General features: G+C 42.9%; 1 protein-coding gene across 1 annotated transcript in view; it reads right to left on the reverse strand.

The window, feature by feature from the left end:
• Positions 1-6,506: 6,506 nt before the first annotated feature.
• The window catches only part of FBXO43 (F-box protein 43), a 167,818-nt gene continuing 146,635 nt past the window's right edge, over positions 6,507-27,689 (reverse strand). Inside the window, exons 4-5 of the mRNA XM_069220551.1 lie at positions 21,696-21,884; positions 6,507-7,020 (exon numbers count right to left, since the gene is read on the reverse strand). Of these exons, the coding sequence (XP_069076652.1) occupies positions 6,772-7,020; positions 21,696-21,884 (438 nt within the window). The 3' untranslated portion in view covers positions 6,507-6,771. The remainder of the gene's footprint in view (positions 7,021-21,695; positions 21,885-27,689) is intronic.

Here is a 27,689-nt window from a genome sequence, read left to right on the forward strand (position 1 = left end):
AGGAAGGCAGATGATGCAGACTTCATGAGGGCCCGACTTGGCCTTCTTTCTTCCACAGGCAGGACACTTGCCAAATAAAAATGGCATTTTATTTTACTAAAGAAAATATTTTTCTGTAGAAGAGAGAAAATCACTTAAACAGAGGAAATCCTCGAGTGAAACAGATGTAAAAAATTTCCTAGTGAGATTTTTTTTAGGACAAAAGCCAAAAAGACGGAACTTAGTGCGCCATGATCCTGTAACCCGTGTTTGCATCTGGACACGTGGGGGGGAGTGGGCGAGGGACAGGGGAGCCGGAAACTCTATCCCCCAGCCTTCAATGGAGCAGAGGAGGGCCGCTATGTCACCGCCTGCGCCTGGAGGCACATAAGTGCAGCCAGGAGGTCCCACTGTGTGGGAAGCGCACGGGCGAAGACAAGGCTAAGAGAGGGCCCGTCTGAGCCTGTCTGTGGCTGGGCAGGGCCCATTCTCTTGGCTCCCAGACCTCAGAGCATTTTTTTTTAAGGATCTGCTTCTGGCTGGTAGGCCCCACGACATTGGTAAGATTTGAGGCACTGAACGATTGTGCTTACATGCCAAGATAGTAAAGCGTAAACCTGGAAGTAATAAATCAGCCCTAGACACCACGCGTACTACCATAGACTTATTTCTTGCATGTACAGTGGGGGTAATTTCAAAAGAAATTAACCTGGCAGAAAGGTGCTTTTCCCTGGGAGCGGCAGGTCTTGGGAAAATCATAGCACAGCCATCCGACATTGAGGACCAAATTACTGATCCGGGTCCTATTTGTAGCAGGAAGGGATTACCCTAATACTAGGGCGGTAACAGGCACATTGGACAGTTTTAAATCCCCAGCTACGACAGCTGCTCCCTTTACACCAGGCGTGCACTCTGCTGCAACTAAACAGAAGAAGAGAAGCAGGAAGGCACCAATAGAAAGTCTGCATTCACCCGACAGAAGCCACCCTGGGTCTCATCTCTCTTCCCCCAATTGGATACATTTCTAATGGCCTTTAATGACTTGTTGACTCCACTTAAGGATAAATTGAACAGATTGGAGGAAGAAATTGGGAAAGTGATTGACCTCTGCAGGACTTTGTCCACCCAGTTATTAACCTGCAAAAACATTGGGGGTGCTCCGGAACAGGAGGAGAATGATATTATGATTGCCCCAACAGAGGCAATTAAGTTGGGGGAAGGTGTCTTGAATTGTTCCTTACCTGGGCCGCAATCTGAATGTGTTAGAGCAGATCGAGTGCAGGGGATGAGGACGAGACAAAGGCAACAGGAAACATTGTTAACCTCGGCCACCTCATGGGCAAGACCAAAATTAGACAAGGGACCCCCCCTTACAACCTAAACAAAGGAACACAATTGAGCAGAGTTTTTCTTCAGCCCCTGGGTGAATCTGTCATAGTTAACTTACCATCAGCTTGCTTCCCATATGTAGCAGTTATGGTGAATGTTCCCTCCCTGAAGAAAGGTCTGCAGGAGACGCCTAAAACTTTGAAGAATATAGTTGTTCATTGGCTGGCAGCCAAACATTGCAGAAAGTGCTTGGCAAATATTATTTACTAGGAGAGTGAGGTGGATTGGTCCACTAAGAAAAAGTTCTGATGGCCACTGAGTTATCTGTTAACTTGCAGGTGATGGGCTAGCTAGGACAGCCCTATGGCCTTCTGATGGGAAAGTAGTGAAGCTTCTTCCGTTTTTTTTTTTTTTAACTGTCATTTACATTCCTCAGGCAAATCACATTATGCTACACTAGGGGAACAAAGTCTGCCAAATTATATTAGTAATATACATCCCTCCGTATCATTAAGCAATAGGTTCCAGGCCTTGGGTTTCTTGTCGGATAATGACTGGCTGCCCAAGGAGGTTGATGGACCACACAGTGGAGATTTAGCAGGCCCTAATTTAAAACACCTGGAACAAATCCATCGGGTAGATCAGGAGGGCCTGAGAGTAGCTGTTAGCCAGAGAGATCTGGTGTGTGAAAATCTGACTGCAGATTAATTTTTGAGGGAAGACAAGGGCCAGTCAGATATATGCTATCTCTAGTGGTGGTGGGGGGCCCTTGCTGTACTGAGAGACAGAGTTAACATAATTAGTCAATATGAAATAGGGTACCCACAGAACTGAGGAGAAGAAACCAGCAACAAAATTAACTCCCAATCCTTGGCAGGAAGCTTAGGAGTTCTTAATCCTCCTCAGTTCTCCTGCTCTCCATCTTTAGACAATTCAGATATATCCCGCCCACCATCGTTGCGACTCCTCTCATGGAACAGAGCAGGGCTTAGATCCAATTTGAATATCCAGGAATGGTTGAATTTTATAGGGACTTATAATATTTTATGTTGCCAAGAGACATGGTTGTTTGATTGCACCTTTATGGTTGGTATAGGCCCTTTTCCCCCTGCAGTTCCTGGTAGGGAAGGTTGGGGGAAAAAGGGGGACTTGAAACTTTTTATTGCAACTTCAATAAGAAATCTTAAAATTAAAGACGTTTCTTCAAATTCACATTATCAACTTTTAAAGTTATTGTGTCCCTGGTTTTTAACATTATGCTTATTAATTATTATGATAATTTCTTTGGGTGCCAGCCAGTTGATATTGTTGTACAGTTAGAAACATTGTGTAATGAAATGATGGAGAAAGATCCCAGAGTTTCTCTTAATTAGGTAGGAGATTTTAACATAGCTAAATGCAGTTACAAAGGAAGTAAGGATTATGGGACTGTAAATGGGCAGGGGGATCATATAAATCACTTTCAGCACACGGCCTACAGCGAAGCATTAACTAGGGTAATGTTGGTCAGTACCATGCTTTGTGTATCGGAGCAAAGAAAAGGCAATGCGTCATTCAATCCAACTTTTGTAGGGAGAGGCAAGGGGAGTGAAATTGACCATATTCTCATGTCAGAATGTCGGTCGCAATGGATCGGGAGGTTTTTAGGTATGCTATTCTCCTTGGAGTGATCATTGCCCTATTTTGATTGTGCTGATTAGTACCTTGGGGGCTCCTCAAACGAAAGAGAAACATTTATTATTAAGTTTCTCAAAAAATACGGGGGCCCGTAGAAAATGGCAACATGTTGATGCCAACAAAATATTGGGGGATCTAGTTGGCATGCACCCCCTATAGAGGTGAATTCCTGTTTATCAGATTCCCCCCCACACCATATATTGTCTGTTCTAACTTTGCCAAAATTTGTGTTTTCATCTCTGATTTACTGACAATAGGGAACCCAAGGAGGGCAAGACCCCCCTGACGCTTGGTTTGATTCTGAATGTACAAAGACCTTAAAGGTTTTAAAACAGGCTACCAAAATATTGCCTCGAGACGTGACCGCAGTGCGAATGGCCAGAAGAAATTATAAAGCAGCTATGGAGGACAGGAAACTGAAGATTAGAGAAATTGCATGGAAAGAATTTGAACAGGATTCTATTTTAAAAGATAAGAAACTATTCTGTGAAGTCATAAACAAACCTTTTTTTTTTGGAAAGGAATCCCTTGGGAATAGATCATCATATATCACATCAGGAATGTGTAGATCATTTCTTAAAAAATATTTAATGCAGAATGGTGGGAGGAGACAGCCCTCTATAATCCCCACCATTCACTCAGGGGAGTTTGAAGTATTTAGTAATTCCATCACAGTGAGAGAAGTACCAAAAGCAAATGTACGTTCCACGTTGTGGAAAGTATCAGGATCAGAGGAGGTCCCATGCAAACTTTTTCAACACAATCTTGAGTTAACTAATGTTTTCAGGTCCTGATAATGGGGGAGAAATTAGATTCATGGAAGCAGTCAATTGCAGTCTCAATTTACAAAAAAGGGGACAAAAATGTCCCTTCAAATTATCGTCCTATATCCCCCTTAGATTCTTCTATGAATATATTTGGGAGAGTTATATTAGAAAAATTGTAAAGCTGGGCAGAAACCAACCCCTTTCTTTTTTTTTTTTCTTTACAGATACTCAGTAAAGGTTCTGCCCAGGAAAGGGCACAAGAGAACAAGCCCTAAATCTATCCCTGCTCATAGGCAAATATGTCCATGCGAGGGGAGGTGCCATCCATATGGCTTTTAATGGACCTCTCCTCTATCTTTGATTTAGTGAACATGGAGAAACTCTGGGAGCTCATGACCTTAACAGGAACTGACCCTCCTGTTTTAAAATACCTGCATCATGAAAACTACATGAGGGTGCGATACTCTGAAGGACGTGATTTGACAGCTCCTATCCCAGTTATATATTAATGCATTGGATTCTTTTTTAAGCACTTGCACTTTGGTTATCCCAAAAATTGGTTTGAGATGGGCCCCAGTTCTGCTCAATGCAGACGATGTGGTACTTCTAGCCCACACAGCAAATGGTCTTACAAGCACTACTAAATGGGTTCCAAAGTTTTATGCAGGGTTTGAATCTTAAAGTAAATAATGACACACCTTTCCTTCTTAACCTATGGGACAAAGAACATTTGTTCTAAAAATGTTTCATATGGGTGGTATACCAATAAGAAAAACAAAGTATTTTAGCTATCTTGGAATTGTATTTGATGAAAAGCTATCTTGGGAACATCTGCTCTCCCAGAGGTCACAAGCAATGGAGGTGAGGTGTGAGCAGTTGTTTAGGTTCGCCAAGAAATTATTCCATAAACCCAAAAATGAATTGATTCAATTATATAAAAGTAAATGTTTTTCAATAGGTACATACGGTGCAAGAGTATGGGGTATAAGCCACCTAATTCTTTTCAAGTTACAGAAAATAGATTTACTCCTGGGGATTCCAAGATCAATCACAAGTTTTATTCTCCACTCAGAAGTGGGTTTGGGTTACTTGGAAGACTGGGTCGGGTTGGCACCCCTCATGGTATGGTTTAAAGATTGGTCAAGCCCCAAGATGATTTTCTCATGGAAGATTGGCTTAAACAAAGCAAGTACCAGTCCATCCCCTGGATCTCATATGTGAAGTGCACACTGCAGGAAATAGGGTTGATCTACCTTTTTGAAACATCTGAGAACATAAGCCTGAGTGTTATTGTATTGGTTAAGGAATTTTACTCGGCCTATGTGGATAAAATAAAAAGGGGAAAGGTGGCAGAAATGTTGACAGTAAAATTGTATATACCCATATCGACATGTTACGGGATGGAGCCATACTTGATCTGGATTAAAGATTCAGAATGTAGGTTCTATCTAGTGAGATTCAGAGCTAATACAATACATTTTTTGGGGGTGTTCCCAGTTGCAGGATCATGGTTTAAGACACTGCTCTGCTGCCCTTGTGACGGGGTCTCCAAGCAGTCTCCCATGCACTTTATGTTGTTTTGCATGCTGTTTTCTGTTTTTAGAAAACTTTTTTTACGTCCTATTTTTAGAGAAAAACATCCTATCACATATTCTGATGGCGTTAGCTGATACAGCTGATAGAATCTTCAAGAACACGTTTTTCTGTTTTGAATTTTATCATTCAGGCACTAAAACTACAGAGAAAGTAAGCACTGTAATTTATAAAGAAGAATTGAGGAGCTTACTGTTCTATAGATTTTTAAACATCTGATGCATTTCAAAATGTAATTTTATTTATTGATTAATGTAGAGTGCTTTTATGGTTCTTATGATGCCGAATAAAGTTGTTTTGACCAGAGCTATAATCCAGAGACTGAAAAAAGAACTGAGGCAACTGCCACCTGCTGGGCATGATTGGATACTGAAGGGCTCTGAGTCCTGCGAGGCGCAGACTCTCTTTTCACATCTACATGAGGGCATCCTATTGGGCTACACAGTCTTTCATCTTTCTCTTTTTAAAAAAAAAAAAAAAAAGGGTTTATGAAAGATTTAAATAGTCAAACATCACAAGCAAGTTTTTTTATTTATATATATATATATATATATATATATATATATATACACATACACACACACATATATATATATATATATATATATATATACACACACATATATTTTATTGCCCTTTTTAAAAATTAATTTGGAAGCAACTGGCCAGTATAGCCTTGCTCAGAGGCTGCAAGAACTTCATGTCTTACGTGTTTCTTCAGGCCTTATTAAAAAAGGCAAAAATCTAAAGTAAAGAAAAGGTATCATAAAGAAGCGCTCCAGGATCCCCACACTAGGGCAGAACTACACAGTGCTTATGTCTATCAATGGAGATCCTCTGAGAGAGAACAGTACTCTCAATCACAATACATTACCTGAGATACCCTGTCCCAATACTGGACTTTGTTTCTCAGGACTTCAGCCTGAAGTCTAATATCTCAAAAATATAAGAATTGTATTTCTGATCCTCAGCTACTACTGATTTCTCTTTAAGGGTTTGAGTGCAATCCCAGACAAGGTAATCACTGTAAAATTGTCCCCAGAAGCCATGAGCAAGATGAGAAGCACCTACATCAGAAATCCACCTAGGAGTATTTAGAGTTACAGGATATAAATAATTTCAAACGTTTTATGGCATGGTAAACTGTGTCAAAACTGGCTGCATTAAAATATTTTATTCAAAAAATGTAAAAAATAAACTTACTGAGAGGGACACGATAAAGCAATAAAATCTACGGACTATACATGGAAGCATATATACATCTTTCATAAGTGCGTCAAGTAATATACAATTAAACACTATGTACAAGAGAACATTTTAACAACTCTGATTACCAATAAAATTACCTTGAACAATAGTGGTCAAGAGATGCATAATTGATAAAAACAGACAATAAATATACAATGCCTAAATTAGGAATTAAAAACTACAGTCTTCTCAAATTTCTCTTGCTTTGGGCACTTCCAGGTAAAGCATCCTTCCCATTCCGCCGCTTTACAGAACTACCAGCGCATTCCTTGGACCCATGGAAGCTGCATAAGCACAGAATGCAAAAGTCAAAAGCACAGTCTAAGCGACTACATATACCACGTTTCTTCACTGATTGATATTTAGCGGGGTACTGACATCGCGGACATGGTTTTAAGGCCTCATCAGTAAAGAGTGTTTTGGCAATCTGTGATAAAACAAAAAAGAAAAACTTTAGATCCCATTCTAAAAAGCTTTCTAACACATTTTTGTTTAAATAGGCCCATTACAAATTAAGTTAATAGTTTGGCATTTAAAGTTTTTTTGAGTTATGCTCTTTTAAATTGATAGAAATGCAAATGTGATTTTACTTGTAATCCAACTTCATTACGTCTTTTGGATATTCATCAGTAGTAGAACATCTAGGCCCATATGAAGAAACAACACAGCAAATACATTTTCATTAAAAAAAAAAATTACACTTAAACTTTGTCAAAAAGAAAACACATTTTCACTACAGGATTAAATGGAGTCAATTAAAGAGTGAACTTGACACTATAAAATACATGTAGATGAAAGGTCTGTTTCAAATGACAAAGATAAAAGAAAAAGAGAAACCAGTTAATCTTATATCCAGACACCACCCTTTACTTGGAAGAAATTTAACAATGTCCCTTTAAGAAGTCAAAGTGTTCCATAATTGCATAATGTAAAAAAGTGACATATTTGTTTTTGACTATGAGCAGGTATGTTCTTCAGCTTATTTTTCATTTAAGAAACATTTTTTTTACCTCATTTATGCCTGTGCACTTCAAATACGAAATTCACGCTTTTCCTGAAGGAGAAGAAAACAAGTTACTTACCTGTAACTACAGTTATCCAGTATTGGGATCTTTCATAAATTCACATGCTTGAATCATCCCCGTCGTCGAAGTGGGAGTCCCATGGTACATAAAATAGCAATAATTAACAAATAAAACTTTTTTGCCATAGGCTATAATGGAAACAGTAATTGCTCATATAGCCTATCCATGTCCTTTTGTGAAAAGGACCCAAACCTGCATGCTGACCAATCAGGCACCAGCACCCTCTAGAACACTCTCCAGAGAAGCTCCTTCCCTCAGATTTTCCAGCACGAGAGTGAAAGATTATAACCTGAGAGGAAATGCGAGCGTCAAAGGGGTAGAGGGTGGGTCGCATGTGAATTTATGAAAGATACCAATACTGGATAACTGTAGTTACAGGCAAGTAACTTGTTTTCTTATCCAGTATTGGATCTTTCATAAATTCACATGCTTGAATCTGAATAGTCAGCAGTACTGTTGATAAACATTATACCCGCAGTGGATGGAGGGTGCGAGCATGAAATCTTTTATACCCAATATAAAATAGTTAGCTCATAAATCTTGCATTATGAACTTCAGAGAAATATCGATACTTCTAAGTACATCTACACATATACTGAACATTTGTGTTATAGATACACATATATATTCATATATATATATAAATATATACATACACACACACACACCCATATATATATATGTATATATATATACATGCAAAAAAGAGAATAGAGAACTCTGGGTAGTTCCCAAATTTAGGTGGAGAGCAGCTCTAGTAAGGAGCACTCTGCAACACCAGCGACACTCTAGATTTGCTCACCTCAAATGTCTGTTTATCTAGCAAAGTTTTTAAGCATTGGATCAGCACAGTGCTATCCACGCCGAGCTAGATAGTGACAAAGTATTTTGCCATTTATACAGCAAAATCTTTAAGCATAGGTTTGACACAGTGTCAACCTTGCCGAGCTGTAAAATGACAAAAGCCATTTACTTCTCCAGGCACAGTATTACAGCTTTGGACTGGTAAAATACCGTCCAAGCCAACCTGGAATGAGCAAAGGCAGCCCCTGACACGTGTTTCGCTCTCATTAGAGCACATCAGAGAGGCTTAGCTTTGTCCAGACACAACGGAGCACCCAGTATAAGTCAAAACAAATCCCAAAAAAAGTCCTTTCATAAACTGCTTAATGATTCTGGAAGAGCCGATTGAGGGCATTTCAGCCGATCGCCTATAGGAGGCTATAGCTGCTAGGTGAATCTTGACTGATGCATGGTAAAGACCAGCCTTGGATAGTGAGAGAAGGTAAGAAAGAATTTGTTCAAGGTTAATTTGTAACGGGTGGAAGTTGTTCTGAGAGCACCAAACACAAAATCTCTTCCACTTGAGTTTGTACGTCTTATTTGTGCTCTCTGCTCGTGCCCTAGATAATATCAGTCTAGATTCCTGATCGATGTTCATATCGTGAAACTCTCTGTACTCAGGAGCCAAGCATGCAATTGCAACGAAGCTGGGTCGGGAAGAAGGATGAGACCCTGATTCTTCGTGAGAAGATTGTGGTTGCAAGGAAGGCAGACTGGATTGGCCACGGACCGGAGTAGGAGCTCCCAGTACTGTCTGGGCCATCTGGGGGCTATGAGAATGATCCTGCAGCATTCAGACTTCATTTTCCTGAGGAGCCTGGGAATCAGAGGGATGGGGGGAAAAGCGTAGGCAAAGATACCGGACCATCTCATCAAAAGAGCATTTCCCCACGACCCCGGGAGTGGGTATCGACTGGCGTAGAACTGGCATTTGGCGTTCAGGTTGGTGGCAAACAAGTCTAGGATCGACTGACCCCATCATTGGAAGATGCCGTTGAGTATGTTCTGGTTGAGTTCCCACTCGTGGCAGTTGTCGTCCGTCCTGCTGAGAGAGTTCGCTAGGGCGTTGTTGACCCCTGGCAGGTGCTCCACCCTGAGGCTAACATTGTGCAGTGTGAGCCAGTCCCAAAGAGAATGAGCTTCCCTTGAGAGGGAGAGGGATCTTGTTCCTCCCTGCTTGTTGATGTAGAACATACTTGTTGTGTTGTCCGTCCTGACCAACACTGAGGACCCTGCGATGCGTGGAAGAAAAGCTTTGAGCGTGAGATGGATCGCCTTCAGTTCTAGCAGGTTTGAGTGCATTCCTTTCTGGAGATTGGACCATCTGCCCTGAATGCGCATGTCTTGCAAATGGCCTCCCCAGCCTTCCAAGGAGGCGTCTGTGGTGATGACAAAGTCTGTTATTAGTGCTAGAAACGTAAGACCTTGGGAGAGGTGGTTGGTCTGAAACCACCACTTCAACGCCTGCCAAATTTTGGGTGTGATATTTATTAAGTCGTCGAAGGACCCTTGCGACTGGGTCCATTAGAGTTGCAGTTCTTCTTGCAACGGTCTCATTCTCAGCCTTGCTAGTCGAACTAGGACGATGGCCGAGGAAATCATGCACAGGAGCGACTTGAACAGTCGTACTGAAACAAACTCTTTTGTGGAGATTCTGACAGCTAAGTGGGTTAGCTTCTGCTGCCTTGCTGGAGTGAGATATGCTTTGTTCTGGATAGTGTCTGATTCTGCACCCAGGAAAACTCTTCTGCATGAGGGAAGTGTGACCGACTTCTGTAGATTCACTGTTAGCCCCAAACTGTGGAATAATTTTAAGCAAGCGTTTGTCGCTTTGGAGGCTAGTAGCGTAGACAGAGCTTTTATGAGCCAGTCGTCCAGGTATGGAAACACCTGGAAACCCTTGCTGCGGAGGAAACCTGCGACTGGGGCAAGGCATTTCGTAAAGATTCTTGGAGCTGATCTCAGCCCGAATGGTAGGACTTTGAACTGATAATGGGCACCGGCTACAGTAAAGCGGAGATATTTACGTTGATTCTGATGTATTGGTATGTGGAAATAGGCATCCTGGAGATCCAAAGTTGTCATAAAATCTCCAGAATTGAGGAGGTGCAGGATATCTGACAGTGTGATCATCCGAAAATATTGCTTCCGAAGGAACTTGTTGAGTTTCCTGAGATCTAGTATCGGACGCCATTCCCCTGACTACTTCTTTCTTAGGAAGAAACAGGAGTAGAATCCGAGACCTCACTGCTGAACTGGAACTGTCTCTATAGTTCCCTTGGCAAGCATAATGAATACCTCCCGATGAAGCAGACAAAAATGGAGAGGTCTGCCTGTTCTTGTTGGAGGATGCAGTGGTTTTTGTATGAATTCCAGGGTATGACCTCTTGTAACTATATGCAGCACCCATTTGTCTGATGTTATTTTCTTCCACTCCTGGATGTAGTTGGAAATGTTTGCTCCTATTTGTTGATGGTGTGAACATTGGGGAAGCATAGCCGGTGCCTGGAGAAGATCATTGCTTTCTGGATTGATCTCTGCTCTGTGAACCCTGTCGTCTCTTTCCTCCCTGTCTGGCGTAGGAAGCCGTAGATGGTTGACTGTACTGTTGTTGGTAGGAAGGCCTATGTTGGGGTTGCTTGTACTGCCTGTGAAAGGAACCTCAAAATGAGGTAAAACCTCTTCTTCTAGCACCCCGAAAGGGCTGTTTCCGGTACTGCAGGGTACCTAGGGACTTGGCTGTGTCTGTCTTGATGGCTTGGAGCGCATCATCTACGTGCTTGCCAAAGAGAGATTCACCATCGTAGGGCATGTCGAGGATACGGGAATGCACTTCTGGCCTGAAAGATGTGGCTTTGAGCCAACCTTGGCGGCGTAAGACAGCGGCACCAGCTAGCTGACGAAAACCAGTAGAAGCTATATCAAGAGCGCAGTCGATTATTTCTTCCGACGTACGCTCACCCTCTTGGAGGATCTTCCGTGCCTCTGCTTGCTTGCTTTCAAGGATGAGGTCCAGGAAAGGTTGCATATCAGACCACATTTGCCGGTCATAACGACCCAGGATTGCCAATTAATTTGCTGCTCTGACAGTGATTGGTGACATGGGGGAGAATCTTTTGACCACATTATCCAATCTCCTTCCTTCTCCGTCTGGAGGAGTAGAGATAGGCGTCAATGGGTTCTTAGAACGCCTTTGAGCAGCTTGTGAAATAACCGAGTCAGGCTTTGGGTGGCCAGTAAGACATGCCGGAGAATCTTGGGTTGCCTTGTATTTCTTGTCCAGTTTTTGCGGGACTGGTGGGACTGTTGCCGGGTTGCGCATAATCTTTGTATCCTCGCTCCATATAAAATCGATAATCGGAATGGACCGTACAGACTTCCTTGACTGCTCCTTAAAATCATGCAGGAAACATTCCGACTGGGAGACAGATGGTGGAAGGTGGAAGCATGCAGCAGCTCTGTCCATAAGATTGTGGAAACTACCTATATCCTCGGGTGGAGAATCAGAAGGGCGAGGAGGTGGAGGAGAAGGAGGTGGGGCCAAGTAGTCATCCCATTCTTCAGTAGGATGTTGCGGGGTAGAAATCTCTCCTTCTTCCTCTTCTTCCCCTGAAGTGGAACCTTCATCTCTAGGGGGTGGGGTGTCATTCTTGGAGTAGCTGGAGGAGGAGGGATATTGGTTGGTGTAGCAGGAGAAACTGGCGGTGGTGGCTGATCTTCTGTTGCCACTGGGAACCTTCTCCTATGATCCTGTAGCATAGATTGTAAATCCTGGATTAAGGAAGAAGGCATCTGTATAGAGTCTCTTGGCTGAGGCTCTTTTGGTTGGTAATAGTGTTCTTGATGTGAGTAGTATGGTTGATATTGGTCATACTCATCATCGTCATCTTCTTCTTGATATTTAACGTGGAGCTGTGATGGGTTGTGTGTATCTCCGAATGGACCCTCATCAGATTCCTCCCAGTCAAGAAGATGACTGGGTACTAAAGTTGACACTTTGCTTGGAGACGTGTCTATGGGATAAATGTCTGATCTGGGCAGAGATGTGATCCTGACCATGGCTCGGAGATCCGGAGACCTGGAAGAGGTAGGAGTAGCTTATATCTGCCTGACAGGCACCAGTGTAGTCGTAGATGGTGTCAGAGTTGAAGATGCCGTGGACGGTACTGTGGCCAGTGATGATTTTTCCATCGACGATGGTCTTGTCGACGATGGTCTCGTCGGCGGTGATTTCGTTGACGATGGTGTAGTCGCCGGTGGTTTCGCCGACGACGGCTTCTTCAACGGTGTCCTCGTCGACAGTGAGACAGCCGATGACGCTGTCGTCGTTGATATTATAGTCGACGGGGCTGTCCTCGACGGTGTTATAAGAGACGATGTTGTCGTCGTCGATGATATCGACGACGCACTCCGTTCTGGAGTCCTCGTAGACGGAGGTTTGATTGAGGGGATAGGAGCCCTTACCTTTGATGTCAAAGTAGTTGTTGCTGACGACGGTGGTGTCGTCGATTTGATTTTAATAGTCACCTTTCTAGAGGTAGAAGGCTCTGAGGAATGAGAAAGACGGTAGGACTCCTTTTGAAGAGGGGAGGATGGCTCGGAGGAAATTGAAGTCTGTAAGCCCTTTCCATGATATAATTTCTGCCTCTTTCTAGGTTTTTCTGTCTGGCCCAGGTCCTCAGATTTGGACCTTTTGTGTGGCCTCTCTGACCCACTCTCCTCACCTGAAGTACAGGATTTAGCCTGTAACCATGTCAGGAGTCTACCCTCCACGGTCTCTGAGGGTTTTTGTGGAGAAAGTACGACATATCTTTCAGTCTTTCACCTGATGTTGTGGGTAGAGACAATACAAGCAGTCTTTATGTGGATCATCCACATGGAGCCTTTTCTTTCCACAGGTCTTGCAAGGGCAGAAAAGGCCTTTTCTAGAAGAATCTGACATGTTTTAAATTCTTTGAGAGAAAAAAGCTTTTGAAGAAGTAGAAAAACTGAGCAGAGCTCAGGGAGACCCCTTTCACACGACGTGCGGTAGAAAATCTGAGGGGCAGGAGCTTGTCTGGAGAGTGTTCTAGAGGGTGCTGGTGCCTGATTGGTCAGCAGGCAGGTTTGGGTCCTTTTCACAAAAGGACATGGATAGGCTATATGAGCAATTACTGTTTCCAATATAGCCTATGGCAAAAAAGTTGTATTTGTTAATTATTGCTATTTTATGTACCGTGGGACTCCCACTTCGACAACGGGGATGATTCAAGCATGTGAATTTATGAAAGATCCAATACTGGATAAGTGTGTTCTTCTAGTTGTCTCCTAAGCTGCTTTTCAGACACCATGCTGGCTCTTTTTGTCAAGTGTCCCTCTACAGTAGACAGAAATCTTGGAAGTTTGTATGGTTTGTCTTCCTGACTGTCACACCATTGAATAGTGTGGCACAGGTGATTGTATGTTATGTAACTTTATAAACTGGTTGTTAAACATATTAAACAATATATTAGCATTTAAGGTGCCAAGAAATGCAATTTATGGAATAGGTGATTTTCAAAAGTGAAAACTGATATGTATTCCAGAATCCAAAAGGGTAATGTTTGTCTGTGTGTGAGATTATATATATATATATATATATATATATATATACACACGCACACACACACACACACACACACATACATGCATATACACACACATGACTATTATAGTTGGGACCATGTTTCCATAGGTAAAACGTTTTTTGACATGCCTATATCTTTGGCGTTTGATGAATCTTCATGGAGTTTTTTTTTTTTTTTAAAGTGTGCTGGTGATTCTTGTTGCCCATGGAATGTTTCGGGGTGATCTGTCAAGCAGGGGCTGAGAAAAAGGGGGGAGGGGCACAAAAACGTGTGTTTCCAATGTTAATTCCCATAGGAGTTTTGAACTCGACTACAGTCTGAACCGCTGGACGGTATTGCACCAAATTTGGACAAAAGCTAGATTTCGTTCCACAGATTGTGCTTTTTGTTATTTGGTGTAAATACGTTCAGTAACTTTTGGGATATTAAAGGGGAAAAAATGTATATCTAGGCGGAGCCTGAGCACAGATCTAATGGTTAGATTTGCTTGGCTGCCATCACTTAACCACAAAAGTGATGGCAAGCATCTTGGGACCAATATATGTGATAGCACCCATTGAAATGCATTGTAGTGAATAGCACGTTTTGAGGGTGACAAAAGGAGAACGTATAAAGGGTGATAGCAAGTTTTACTTACAATATAAATCATTTGCTGATTATACCATACTAATTTTAGGAATTGTGGTATGACCTAAGGTGATTTTACTCTGCTGGGATTTCATGATTCATGTTTGAGAGAGCACTGGTTTCTTATAATTTCCTATGGAGGTTATGGAAGGTGCTCCAGAAGCTACAATGAGAGCATATTTTCTGTAAATTCACACTATATTTCTCAGCCATTTGAGAATAATGTCTGACATCCTCAGTAAACATGTACTCCCAACAGGAGCAGCCTATCAGTTGATTCCCCTGTGTTCTACTGCAGCTTCCGTGAGTGTTCTAAAGAACAATTACAGATCTACCAGTCTTACTTATGACAAAAGTGTGGCACACCTAAAGCCATCTTGACTGAATCAAAATTTTAAAACTTAAAACATTTAATTTAGAAAGGAACAAAATGAGGGGATCATGTTGTCATAGAAATTATGGTTTGTGCTGTAGAAGGAAAAATCAGGACACGTTTTAAGAGAGTTCGAAAATATATTCCTGTTCTTCTTCCAACAGGAGCAACCTGTCAGATGATTTCCTTGTGTTCTACTGCAGTCTCCATGAGTGTTCTAAAGAACAACTAGAGTGCTAACAGTCTTACTTATGACAAACTGGTAAAACTTAAAACATTTGATTTAGAAAGGAACAAAATGAGGGGGGGTTCATTTTATCATTGAAATTATGGTTAGTACTGTGGAAAGAAAAAGTAGCATGTTTTAAGTGAGTTCTCGAATATCCTTCTTTTCTATTTCATTAAAACTTTCAGACATGCAAATTGAAACATGCAGTTTCTACCATCGGCAGACTGCCATTTAACTCCCTAGTCGTCAGCAGCTTACAGTATTCTAATGAGCAACTCTGAATGTATGCCAAAAGTGTGGCAAAAGGTAGAACGACAAAGCTCTTTTTGGGTCTAGGCGATGGAGTTGCTCCTCTTCTTTAGAGGGATGCGCTGGAGCAAAGAAGGTGGGCAGGGTGAAGCTCTGACCCAGATGAAATGAGGTCACCACCTTGGGGAGGAAAGTGACACGAGTTCTGAGTATCATAGCGAGATACGGTGGCTTTGATGACAGGGCTTGCATCTCACTCACCCTCCTGGCAGTTGTTATTGCCACTAAGAAGGCTGTCTTGATGGTGAACAGCCGGAGGGGACATTTGTGCAAAGGCTCGAAGGGAGCACACACCAGAAATGTGAGGACCAGATTTAAGTCCCATTGGGGCATAACAAAGGGCGTCGGGGGAAACATATGTACAAGCCCTTTGAAGAATCTATGTACAATGGGGGATTTAAACAGAGAAGGCTGATCAGGCAGCCGAAGAAATGCCGATAAGGCAGAAAGATAGTCCTTGAGAGTCCCCAAGGCAGAACCCTGCTGGGCAAGGGAAAGAATGAAGAGAAGAATATCAGAAAGAGAAGCAGAAAGAGGATCAATAGACCTCTCTGTACAATAATATACAAATTGTTTCCAACGGCAGGCACATACAGTTTTAGTGGAGGGACGCCTGGCTGCCAAAATAACTTTACAGACTTCGTGAGGAAGGTCAAAAGCCATCAACTGCCGCTACTCAATCTCCACGCATGAAGGCGCAGAGATAACAGGCTCAGGTGGAGAACCCTCCCCTGCTGCTGCGACAGAAGATCCTACCGAAGGGGCAACCTGATCGGAGGATTGATGTTCATTTCGAGAAGCTCGGGATACCAGACTCTCTTTGCCCAATCCGGAGCCACTACGATGACTTTGGCCCAGACGTTCTTGATCTTCTTGAGAACTCTGGGCAGGAGTGGTATGGACAGAAAAGCTTACAGGCGACCTGAACTCCACTCACAACAAACATCTTTGGAAACTCCAACATGCAATATTGCTGACATTGTGCGTTCTCTGCGGAGGCGAACAGATCTAACCAAGGCTCTACCCACTGCTGAAAGAGTTCTTGCGCCACCTTCGGATGGAGATACCACTCCTGATCCACTAAGCATCGCCGGCTGAGTTCCTCTGCCCTGGCTTTCAGAGAATCTGCCAGGTGTTAAACCACCAGGGTTATGCCCTGCGGTTCTAGCCATATCCAGAGACACAGAGCCTCTTGACAAAGGGTCCACGACACCACACTGCCCTGCTTTTTGCAGTAGCACATTGCGGTGATATTGTCTGTTAACATCTGCACTTTCTTCCCTTTCACAACAGGAAGAAATGCTTTCAATACAAGATCTGAACCTTGACAGTAAGATTTTCCTGAAGCTGTGCCCACTGAAACTTCATGTCCCACTGCATAGCCCTCATATGCCATCTGGCTTTTTTTACTAGCAGGATGCAGAAAGCCATGAGTCCCACAGCCTTAGAGTCTGTCTCACCGACATTTAGGATAGAGGCCAAAACATCGGAACCATACCCAGAATATCCTGGACTCGCTGCTCTGGAGGATAAACCCAAAACTGCACTGTATCCAGAATAGCTCAGATGAGAGGGAGATTCTGAGAAGGAGTCAGGTGTGACTTCGGCATGTTTATAGTGAACCCCAGAGAATGCAGGAGGTCCGCCGTAGTCTGAAAGTGGGTAACAAGAGCCTGGGGTGTAGGAGCCTTCAACAGCCAGTTGTCGAGGTAGGGGAAGACTGAAATACCCAACGTGCACAGATGAGCTGCTACCACTGCCATCATCTTGGTGAACACCCAAGGGGCACTGGTGAGACCGAAAGGGAGCACAGTAAACTGAAAGTGCTCGTGAGCCACCTTGAACTGCAAGTAACACCTGTGGCTGGGCAAGATGGGGATGTGAAAATACGCATCCTGCAAGTCCAATGCTACCATCCAGTCTCCTTGGGCTAGGGCTGACAAGACCTGAGCTAGAGTGCGCATCTTGAATTTCTCCTTTTTGAGGAAGAAATTGACGTCCCTTAAATCCAAAATAGGGCGAAGACTCTTGTTGTTCTTTGGAATCAGAAAGTAGCAGGAATAACAACCACTGCCTACTTCTGACATCGGGACTCTTTCTATCGCCCCCTTGGCCAAGAGAGACATAACTTCTTCGCAGAGCAAGATTAAATAATCTGCTGTTCTTTTAATGGAGGCATAGAGGGAGGGAAAGACTGGAAGGGGAAGGGATAGCCCTTCTGTATTATCGGCAAGACCCATATGTGCAATGGTATGGACCGCCAGTGAGAAAGATGAAATCGAATCCTCCCTCCAACTGGACGAACATGGCCTTGCAGAACCATACTAGGAGAGCTTGGGCATTGTGGAAGACAGGGGCTGGGTGGTGGCCGACCTCTGGCTAGACCCTCTGGATCCAAAGGTACCATGGTCTTGTCCTCGCACTGGATGCTGTGAAGCTGGAGGACGGTGGCTAACCTGTGGTTGGCGTGGTACCCCGCCCCTCCGGAAGCCTCGAAAGGGCCGATAGGCAGACTGCTACCGAGAGGCCCAAGGATCTGGACATGGCTCGAGAGTCCTTGACCCGCTCAAGCGCTGAGTCTGCCTTCTCACCAAAAAGGCGTGAGCCATCGAAGGGCATATCCATCAGATTTGCCTGGACATCCCCAGAAAAGCCAATGGTACACAGCCAGGTGTGGCGACGAAGTGCCACTGTCGAAGAAATCGCCCTGCCAAGCAAGTTGGTTGTGTCCAAGCCACACCGAATGGTAAACTTGGCTGCATCCCTCCCATCCTTGACAGCTTGGGGGAGTGTGTCCCCTACGCCCTCTGAGACCTGGGGCAGCACATGTGCCACCATATCCCATAAAGTATGGAAAAAACGGCCAAATAGACATGAGGTGTTTACGGACCTCAATGCCAGGCTGGAGGAAGAAAACATCTTCCCAAGTTGGTCCAGCCTCTTGGATTCCCCATCCGGGGGAGCGCAAGGGAAGGCACCACGGGATGTGGAGGCTTGGACCACCATGCTCTCCGGGTTGGGGTGTTGGGTGAGGAAACTAGGGTCTGTAGGAGCTGGTCGATGGCGGCGGGCAATTGTCCTATTCACAGGAGCCACGTTCAGCAGTAAGGGCCTCATTAAAGGGTTACATTGGCTCAGATGTAGTAACCCCTGGCTGAAGCACCTCTGTCAAGATGTCAGGCCTGACCTGCACCGTAGGCAACATCAGGTCCAAGATCTCAGCCTCTCTACACACCACCATGGCGTATGATGCTCCTTCCTCCATAGCCACAGAAGGAGGTGAGAGCATACCAGCATCTGGAGAAGTATCCAGTCCTCTGGCTTCCCTTAGAGACTCATACTAGTCCTACTCCTCTAATCCATATTCCAAAGGGTCCTCAGACCCCTCCCACTCCTCACCTGTGCCTGGCTTATCAAAATAAGCCTCAGGCACTGATCTGGGCTGAATCAGTGCCATCGAAGTCAGAATCAGCATTGTGTGTCGCCGTTCCTGCTCCAGATCATTAGGAATGAGGATGGGGCTTCCCCCACCAGTGGGCACCAGTGGTGGTGGTGGTGGGGGGGGGTTTGGGGGGAGGAGTGTGAGTGTTGATGTCGGACCTGGCGCCAGAGGCCGACTGAGAAACCGGTGCCGTTCCGAATATCGGATCCTGGGGTCCCCAACGATGCTGAGGCTGAATGGGACCTGATGGGGCCCCTGCTGACCCCGCGGGGTCCAAAGGCACACCCACAGGGCAACCCGCTCACAAACGAGGTGCATGGCTTCGTAAAAGTCATTTAGTTGAGCGGGGGTCGCTCCGACTCCCGGCTAAGGGGAGAGGCGCAAAGCAACGGATAAGGGGAGAGGTTCTGGCAACGGCTCCGCAGAACCGTGCTCAGAACGCAGACGTTCCTGAGATGCCTCTTCGACTGACGGGCATGGCGAAGTCCACTTGGTCGACTTCTTCTTGTGCCTCTTCCCCAAGTGGCCCGAGTGAGAAGAAGGAGACTTGGGGCTCCAGGAGCGGCCCCGCGACCTCCTCCTTGAGTGGGACCGTGACCTCAGAGGATTTGCACCGACCGAAGTGGACTACCAGGCCGCCATGAGCTTTAGAGACAAATCTCTCAAAGCCTTCGGGGCCATGTCCCGACAGTAGAATCACGACTTCGAGTCGTGGTCCCTGTTGAAGGTCCATCACCGACATGGCGCCATGAGAGGTGCTGCATGGCTTGAACTCAGTCTTCCTAGATGACATCTTCCTTGCACAGACGGAAAAAAAAATGAAACAAAAGGTAGAAAAAAGGCTTGCTAAAAAGGCAAAGGGTAGCTCGATACAAGACCTGCACTTAACTGGAGCAGAAGAAAAAGAACCGAGGTACACGCACCGGGTTGGTGCCTTTATAGGTGACTGTGACGTCACAGACTGCTCCAACGACGCTGACGAAGCCAAGCAGAGCCGGATGACGCATGCGGAACCGAACGATGTCACCCAACGGTGCACGCAGAAGCCGACGACAGGGAATTCAAATATAAGGAATCTGCAGCTAGAAGTCTCTATCAGATAATATTGATAAGAAAACTGTGCATGGCGAGGGCGCGAGTGAAGTTTTCTGACACTGTAAATGCGTGTTAATGGGTCCTCACACAGAATTATCACACTACTTAGAATGAACCCTGGTGGTAACATTCACAAACTCAAATGAACTCATTAACAACTTCTAAAGGAAGATGTGGTGTTACTGCTAGAGCTGCCCACTGGGGAACCAGGTTCCAGTCTCGGTGTCACTGTGTCCAGTTAACATCCTGTAATTCTGGGCAAATTACTTAATCTCTCCCTGTACTCCAGTATAAGGGGCGTAATCCTGATAACCGTGTGCATCAGACTAGGATGCCCCATGACTCCAAGAAACATTTTTCCCACAGAAATCGAAAGCTCAGGTGTGTTCCACTTCTTTCGCAGTTTTGAGAAAGGATCCACCACGGGCGCTACCCTCTCATAATAGAATTTTACTAGTTCATATGTAATTGAACCCAGTTTGCCGACCACTGAAGGATGAGACGTTTAAAGGGCCTTGACAGCATTCATAATTGTGATTTACAAATCACCTCGGGCGTTATACTCACTGCCGACCTGCCAGTGTGTATAGGCCCTCAACAAGCAAGAGGCAGCTGACACATTTCAATAACCTCACTAGTACAGCTCATAAACATACTGTGTGCACAAGGGAACAAGACTGAAAGCCTTTCAACCTATGAGAATGAAGAGCTGGATATGCCATTTATTTGATTGAAAATTCCTTTAATGAGTTTATGAATTGCTCAGAAAAAAGTGTATCACTTTATTAATTGCATATAAGGAGTTACAGAGTTAAACTTGACACCGCAGTCTGGGCTTCGATGTCTAAAGGGGCGGAGGCTCTGAACGGGAATCGAGAGTAGACTAATAATATATATAGCGCTTTGAGGTGATTGCAAAGTGACATGACTGCGCTATATTCAGGACCATTTCCCAGTACATACACTTGGATCCGTTTCTAGTTAGTTTGTGGTACTGTGTACCCGCTTTAAGGGTCAGGTCACGAGCAATTTTTATGTTTTATTTGAAAGGCAGTGAGTAACCGTGACCATCTTAGTGTGGTTTTGTCTCACTGTCTATGCATGAGGAGGGTTGCATCCGGGTCTGGGAGAACATAGCTGCCTCTAACAACTCAAGGGGCAAAAAAAGACACACGCGCAGGAAACTGCGCTTGTTTTTTCAAGAATTTTTGCAGTGAGTTTGTGGATCCTCGCGAATTTGCGGCAACATGTTTTTAAAAATGTTTTTTTTTTTTTTAAGCCCCGGCCACCAGGCCTATGGGATCAGGTTATGTTGTTTTTGTTTTTAACTTTTTTCTTGCGACTCAGTTATACATGTATGTACATGTATCTATATATATCTCAAAGAGATCTGGCATGATGGGAAAGTATCAGTCTCTTGTGAAAATCTATGGCTTCACAGATATTAGATGCCCTATTTTCCCGTTAAAATCCAACAACACAATTACACTTACCTTCACATATTCCTCTTGCTTGCTTACAGACCACGGAGAACAGCTACGATGTATAGGAGTCAATATTTCTTTGCAAGTGGTTGGTGTCTGGAATACCGATTTGGCTTGGGCTTGAACAGATTTTAGAGCAGATCGATTTAAAAGATTAAGCCTGGTTGCAGCATCTTCAACGGAGATTAACTGGCCACGCTAGAGATGAGCACACAAAACATCTTGTAAATAAAAATGTGATGTAATAAATTATTAACTTGCACTTTCCCAAACAATTTCCTCAACCACTGAAATCTAAGGTAGGCCCAGGAAGTTATTTTATAAATTATGGCAAGTACAGTAAGAGCTTGGGTGGATGAGTGGGGCGAGGAAGCACGTATTCATTCATTCGTTTGAGGATTAAAAAAGAATGGAGAATTTAATTCGAAACATGCTTGTTCCCTGATAACCAAACACTCCATATCACCACAGGAACCTCATACCCAGCATCAGGCTCCTGGATGTCCCAAAATCACCCAGTCCTCCCTGAATTCCACTCCATAAAAACAACAGCTAAAGCTTAGCTTAAATTTGGACATGCAACAGGACAATGATCTAAAATACACCATCAAGACAAAATGCCTGAAAAAGAAGAGTACCACAATTTTGGAATTACCAAGACCAAGTGCAGATTTCAGCCTACTGATATGCTATGGCAGGACCTAAAAGAGAGCTGTGCATAACATAATGGCCTCAAACATCACCAAGCCTAATTAGGTTTGTTGTTGGTTTTGTCTGTCTCATATATGCTGGGCTCTGCCATATGTCTTGAATTGAAGTTTAGGGAAAGCTCACCTTTTTCAATGCTCATGACTGAGATAAGCTTGTGAATGGTATGTTCAGAACTGATAGTTGTGCTTGTGGAACAATGAATTTAAGATGCAACCAGGAGAAGCACTGCATAGAAAGACCACGTCAGTATGGTGCTAAAATAGCATTCTTTCATCACATTGATGAAGTTGTCAGGAGTGATCATGCCATCCATTTTTAACATTTTTATATTGGTTCTCCATTATTTGCTTATATGAAAAGTTTATGTACCCGCAGTCCTGTTTCTGCATTGTAGGTATCCTTATTGAAGTCATAAACTCTAGAATATTTGTCTACCGCATTTCGTAGACCCCAGAACACGTTTTTTTAAAATAGTTTTCTTGCAAGGAAGCAGCAGCACAGAGTCTCTGTCTATGGATGTAATCAGGAATTTGCAACAGAAGTCTGCCGCATCTGGAATACAAGACTATTTCATCACAGAATGTACACGAAGGTAAAAACGTAGCCAGATAGGCCAACATTGAAGGTAAAGGTAAAAAAGGAACCCCTTCCCTCCACAGTGCCTTTTACTGGCAGTTTCCCTCCCAGAGCCCGTTCATTGTTATGGTTGGGTGATTTTCTGACTGTCGACAAAGTGTAACAGCCAGGTAGGCGGGAGGGTTGTTTATTACTTCAATGAAGATATCTACGATGCAGAAACAAGTGCTGGGGGGGGGGGGGGGCAGCTGATATATATATATATATATATACATACACACACACACACACACACACACACGTATATGTAATCAATGAAAAAAACAACTAACGGTTAAACTATTCCACTTTACTCCACTCCACAATACTCCACTCTGCAATAATATACTTTACAACATTCTCCTCCACTGCACTATACGTCACACCACATAACACTCCACGACACTGGACTCTATGTCTTGAAACACATTTTTTAATAAAAAATGTTTTAAAAAAACATTGACATTACCTGAAAAACCTATGGTTAAAACTTAATCATAGTCAGGAAAACCTTGTTCCTAATACAAACCAAACAAACTACAAAAACGTTAAAAATTCTAAAGTTCTAGTTAGCGCTTTCATTTACAATTGATCCACCACCTTCAAATTATAAGTAGCACACCTCCATACACTCTCTGTGCCACTTTAGTAGTGTGAAGTTATATAGAGTGAAGTACAGTACACTGGAGTGGCGCAGAGTTGAGCAGAGTACACTGGAGTGGCGTAGAGTGGAGTGACATACAGTGAGAGGAATAGAGTGGAACAGCGTACATTGGAGTGCCGTGGTGTTGAGTGGAGTGGTGTACACTGGAATGGTGTATACAGGAATACCATACAGTGTAGTGGTGTATAATGTAGAGACATACGATGGAGTGGTGTATAGCTGTATGTGAAATTTAGCAGGAGTGTAGATTATGGTGTACGAGTAATGCAAAACAGCAAACTGAGCTGTCTTGCGTGTCTCCAGATTTACCAGTCAATGCAGAGTCATGCATGGTGGCCTTGTGTTGCTTTGTAAATCTGACTTAAGCTTTGCAGTGCCCATGCGACACCATGGGTGATGCAATACAATAATACAGTTAAGCCTTAGTCAAATTTTGGGCCGTGGTATAGAGCTGTAACTTTGAGGTATGCTGTGGTACATGGCAGTAACAAACCAGCATATAATTGGGTAGTGGCTTTTTTGTTAGAAAATTAAAAGGAAGCCATATTGTTTTTACTACATTTTGGCTTTGATCTGTGTTAGGCCCTTAAATACAGGTAAGTAGTACGCTTTATTGTTGTTCCCAACTATTGCCACTTTATTAAACTGGTAAAAGGTAGGGAAATGTATTTATTTTTACATATTTTTAAATAACTTTACGGAGTACTGTGATAGTACTTATTTAGTACTGTATTTTTTTAGGAATTGTTTTAGGTATTACTTCTTTACTCCATACAATTGTTTTTCCAGAATTAAATATGTTAAAACTTGTGAAAACACTGCACTACACTATATTTGCGAAATACAGTCTATTATATTTTTTTCCATTTTTTTGGCAAAGTGGCTTAAAACAACATGGCTGCTTTTATCTTTTGTAAAGGTAGTCATTATCGAATCAGACTTGTTATAGCCATATACCACGGTAGTTTCACAAAATTCCATGAAACGAATGTGGTCATAGATATCACTATGCCACATAACTTAAAAATACTTACCTGCAGTACCCAAAATTGATTATCTGCACACCATAATATATAAGCCTGACAAATTTAATGTAAATCCTTTCAGCTATTTTTGTGCTGTGTCAAATACAATAGTCTATGAAAAATGTATGGGTGGAAAAACACGTTTTGGAACCCCCTTCCATCTTTGTACCCCTTAAAGCTCCACCACAAAAAATTACATCACAAAATAAAAAAAATGCTATAGTTCTGGAAAGTTTTGTGGTGATTCCTGAAATGGAAGGAAAGTCATTAAGGAGCAAAAAGAATAAAGTTACTTACCTTCAGTAACACTTTTTTTCTGGTGGATACAGTATCTACCTGTAGATTTCTCACCTTTTGAATATCCCTAATGCGCAAGCATTCCACAAAAACTTTCTTCTGGCTCTCCACTTCAAGAAGGACGTCACAATAGCATAGCTCTCCACGCAACTCCTTCTGATGTCATCAGAGCCATAAGAAGCCCTTGTAGGGTGTGCTGATGTAAACTTTCACCCACTTTTTACATGCTTTTGAGGCGAATGGGTGAAACCAAAATCATGAGTACAATATGTTGGAAACTTAAATCAAAGATTTACATATATACACCAATATCAGGGGTGTGGAATTCATATACCCAGGACATATTGTTTGATGTCAAGGACAACAAGATTTCATGTTTACTTTGTCCTGAGACAAGTAGGCCCAACCTCTTGCAGCACAAACCCTTGGGCAGCTATTTTACAGTACCACATTATGGAGCAGGGAAGGGAATTGTCAGCAGCCGAGGTAATATTTGTGTCCACATGTTACAAGTTTGTACTTATATTTATGGTTCATTAATGCAAATCCTTTAGTATTAGGACCAGCATTCTATATAAAAGTTGTAAGCTGGGACTGCTCTACGGACGGTGGTTCCAGTAGAAGAAAGAAAAAAGCGTACCCACGCTTGCAAAGTTTAACAATATGAGGCTATGTATAATGCTTCAAGAATGCCCTCTTATTAAATGCAAATATTTGCAGAAGCTTGAAAGCAAGATTGAGGACTCTGCTTTCAAAATAAAATGTTCAGAAAAAAACGCAACTAGGAAAAAATGTTTTGCTAAACTATTCAGAAATTTAGGTACCATTTCTTTGAAGCACTATTTAGTAAAATTTGTTGATGCATGCTGGTAATTCCCAAAAATATTCATAGTTTCGTAGTGGAAAATCAATGTGACCAGTTTCAACAAGATTATGGGAAGCATGAAAATAAATAAGCATTGGCAAAACCAATAGGTCAGACACTGGTGGTCAGTCTTTGGTATTGTCAATGTGTGTCTTGTTTTGACATGGCTTTTGTAAAACGTTATTGTGGGAGCTGCAGAACCCTCACCATTGTAACAAACACTGGCAAAAAATAAAAATATTTTGGGTCTCAAAAAGTACACATTAACGAAGAAGTTTCTGGCACTGAACAAAATCACTGTGTGCCGATATGCTCAGTGTGAATGAGCACATTGCTATCACTCACTGTGAAGCCAGCCGATAGATGGACAGAGGGAGACAGAATTTTGTAATGCCAGACACAATTAGGGGCCTCAATTCTTAAAGAAATTCACAAAATTGCACCCATGGTATATGTCTTTAGATTAGTGCAAATTAATGTATTTCATGAACTCACAAGAATTATACAGAACTAGACCAGAAAATGTACTCCTAGAACGTATTTGTGAAATGTATTTTAGCACAAGCAAATACAGATGTGCACATTTACTCATGTAAAAATCTGTTGAGCGTTTACAAGTTTACTTTTCCTCCAACCACTTTTTTCCCCAACCATGGAAGAAGATTTACTTCTGCCCTTGTCAGGAGTACATTTCCAAAACATGCATTTTAGTAGGTTTGCACATAATCAAATGGCATTTCAACCTTGGAACTATTGCTTACCACTACCTCCAGCCTCAGTATGTAGATCTGCGGAAAGGTAGAAAAATTACAAAAGTGCTAGTATTAAAGTCCTACTATAGTATTAGCCTTGGCATAATCAGAGAGGCTATTGTCAGGTCTTTTATATAAGGAGATTGTTACCATACTTTGTTGCCGTGCTACATGGCACCAAAAGGACAAGTAGATTTTTTTACAGGACAAGAAGATTTATGAAGCAACTTGTCTCATGGACATGTAGATACTTTATTAAATTCCACCCCCCTGATATGTATATGAAATGAAAAATACATACATAATATACAAATAGATTGCTTTTTGGTATATACAGACAAGCAATGGGTAGATGGGTGGGTCAGTAAAGATTCCACTGTATCCTCCAGTATAGAGTTACTGAAGTTAAGTAATTTGTTCTTCTGATGGATACATGCTTGTCGAATAGAGTACCCAAGCAGTCCGACATTCAGAGGTGAATTCTTATCTGCCTATACCAAAAAATCTTGCAAAACAGAACATGCAAAGTGACCGTCCCTCCTCCCTTTGGAGTCTAAGCAATAGCGCTTTGCAAAAGTTTGAAGGGGGGCACGAGTTGCCTCTTTACAGATGTCAACTACTGGTACATCTCTAGTAGAAATCAGAAGTAGAAGACTTAGCTCTAGTGGAGTGAGGTATAATACTATCAGGTGGCTGTGTTAACCCTGGCACAGTAGATCCTTATGCACAGGATAATCCACCCGGACCATGCCCTCTTATGCACAGCCTTTCCTTTCATTTTGCCCACATAGCCAATAAACAGTTGATCATCCAGCTGAAGATCACGTGTCCTGTCTATATAAAAGCTTACAGCCCTTTTAGGGTCCAAACAATGAATCCTTTCTTCCTCTTTAGATGGAAGTGAAGTAGGATAGAAAGCAGGAAGGATGATAGATTGGCCCAAGTGGAAGGCAGTAACCACCTTTGATAAGAAAGCAGTCCTGGTTCTCAACACCAACTGATCTGCATAAAAAGTAGTGAAAGGGGGTTTCACACTTAACGCCTGTAATTCACTAACACGTCTATCTGACGTTA

The sequence above is a fragment of the Pleurodeles waltl genome, chromosome 2_2, assembly GCF_031143425.1.
Source record: "Pleurodeles waltl isolate 20211129_DDA chromosome 2_2, aPleWal1.hap1.20221129, whole genome shotgun sequence".
NCBI classification, from domain to species: Eukaryota; Metazoa; Chordata; class Amphibia; order Caudata; family Salamandridae; genus Pleurodeles; species Pleurodeles waltl.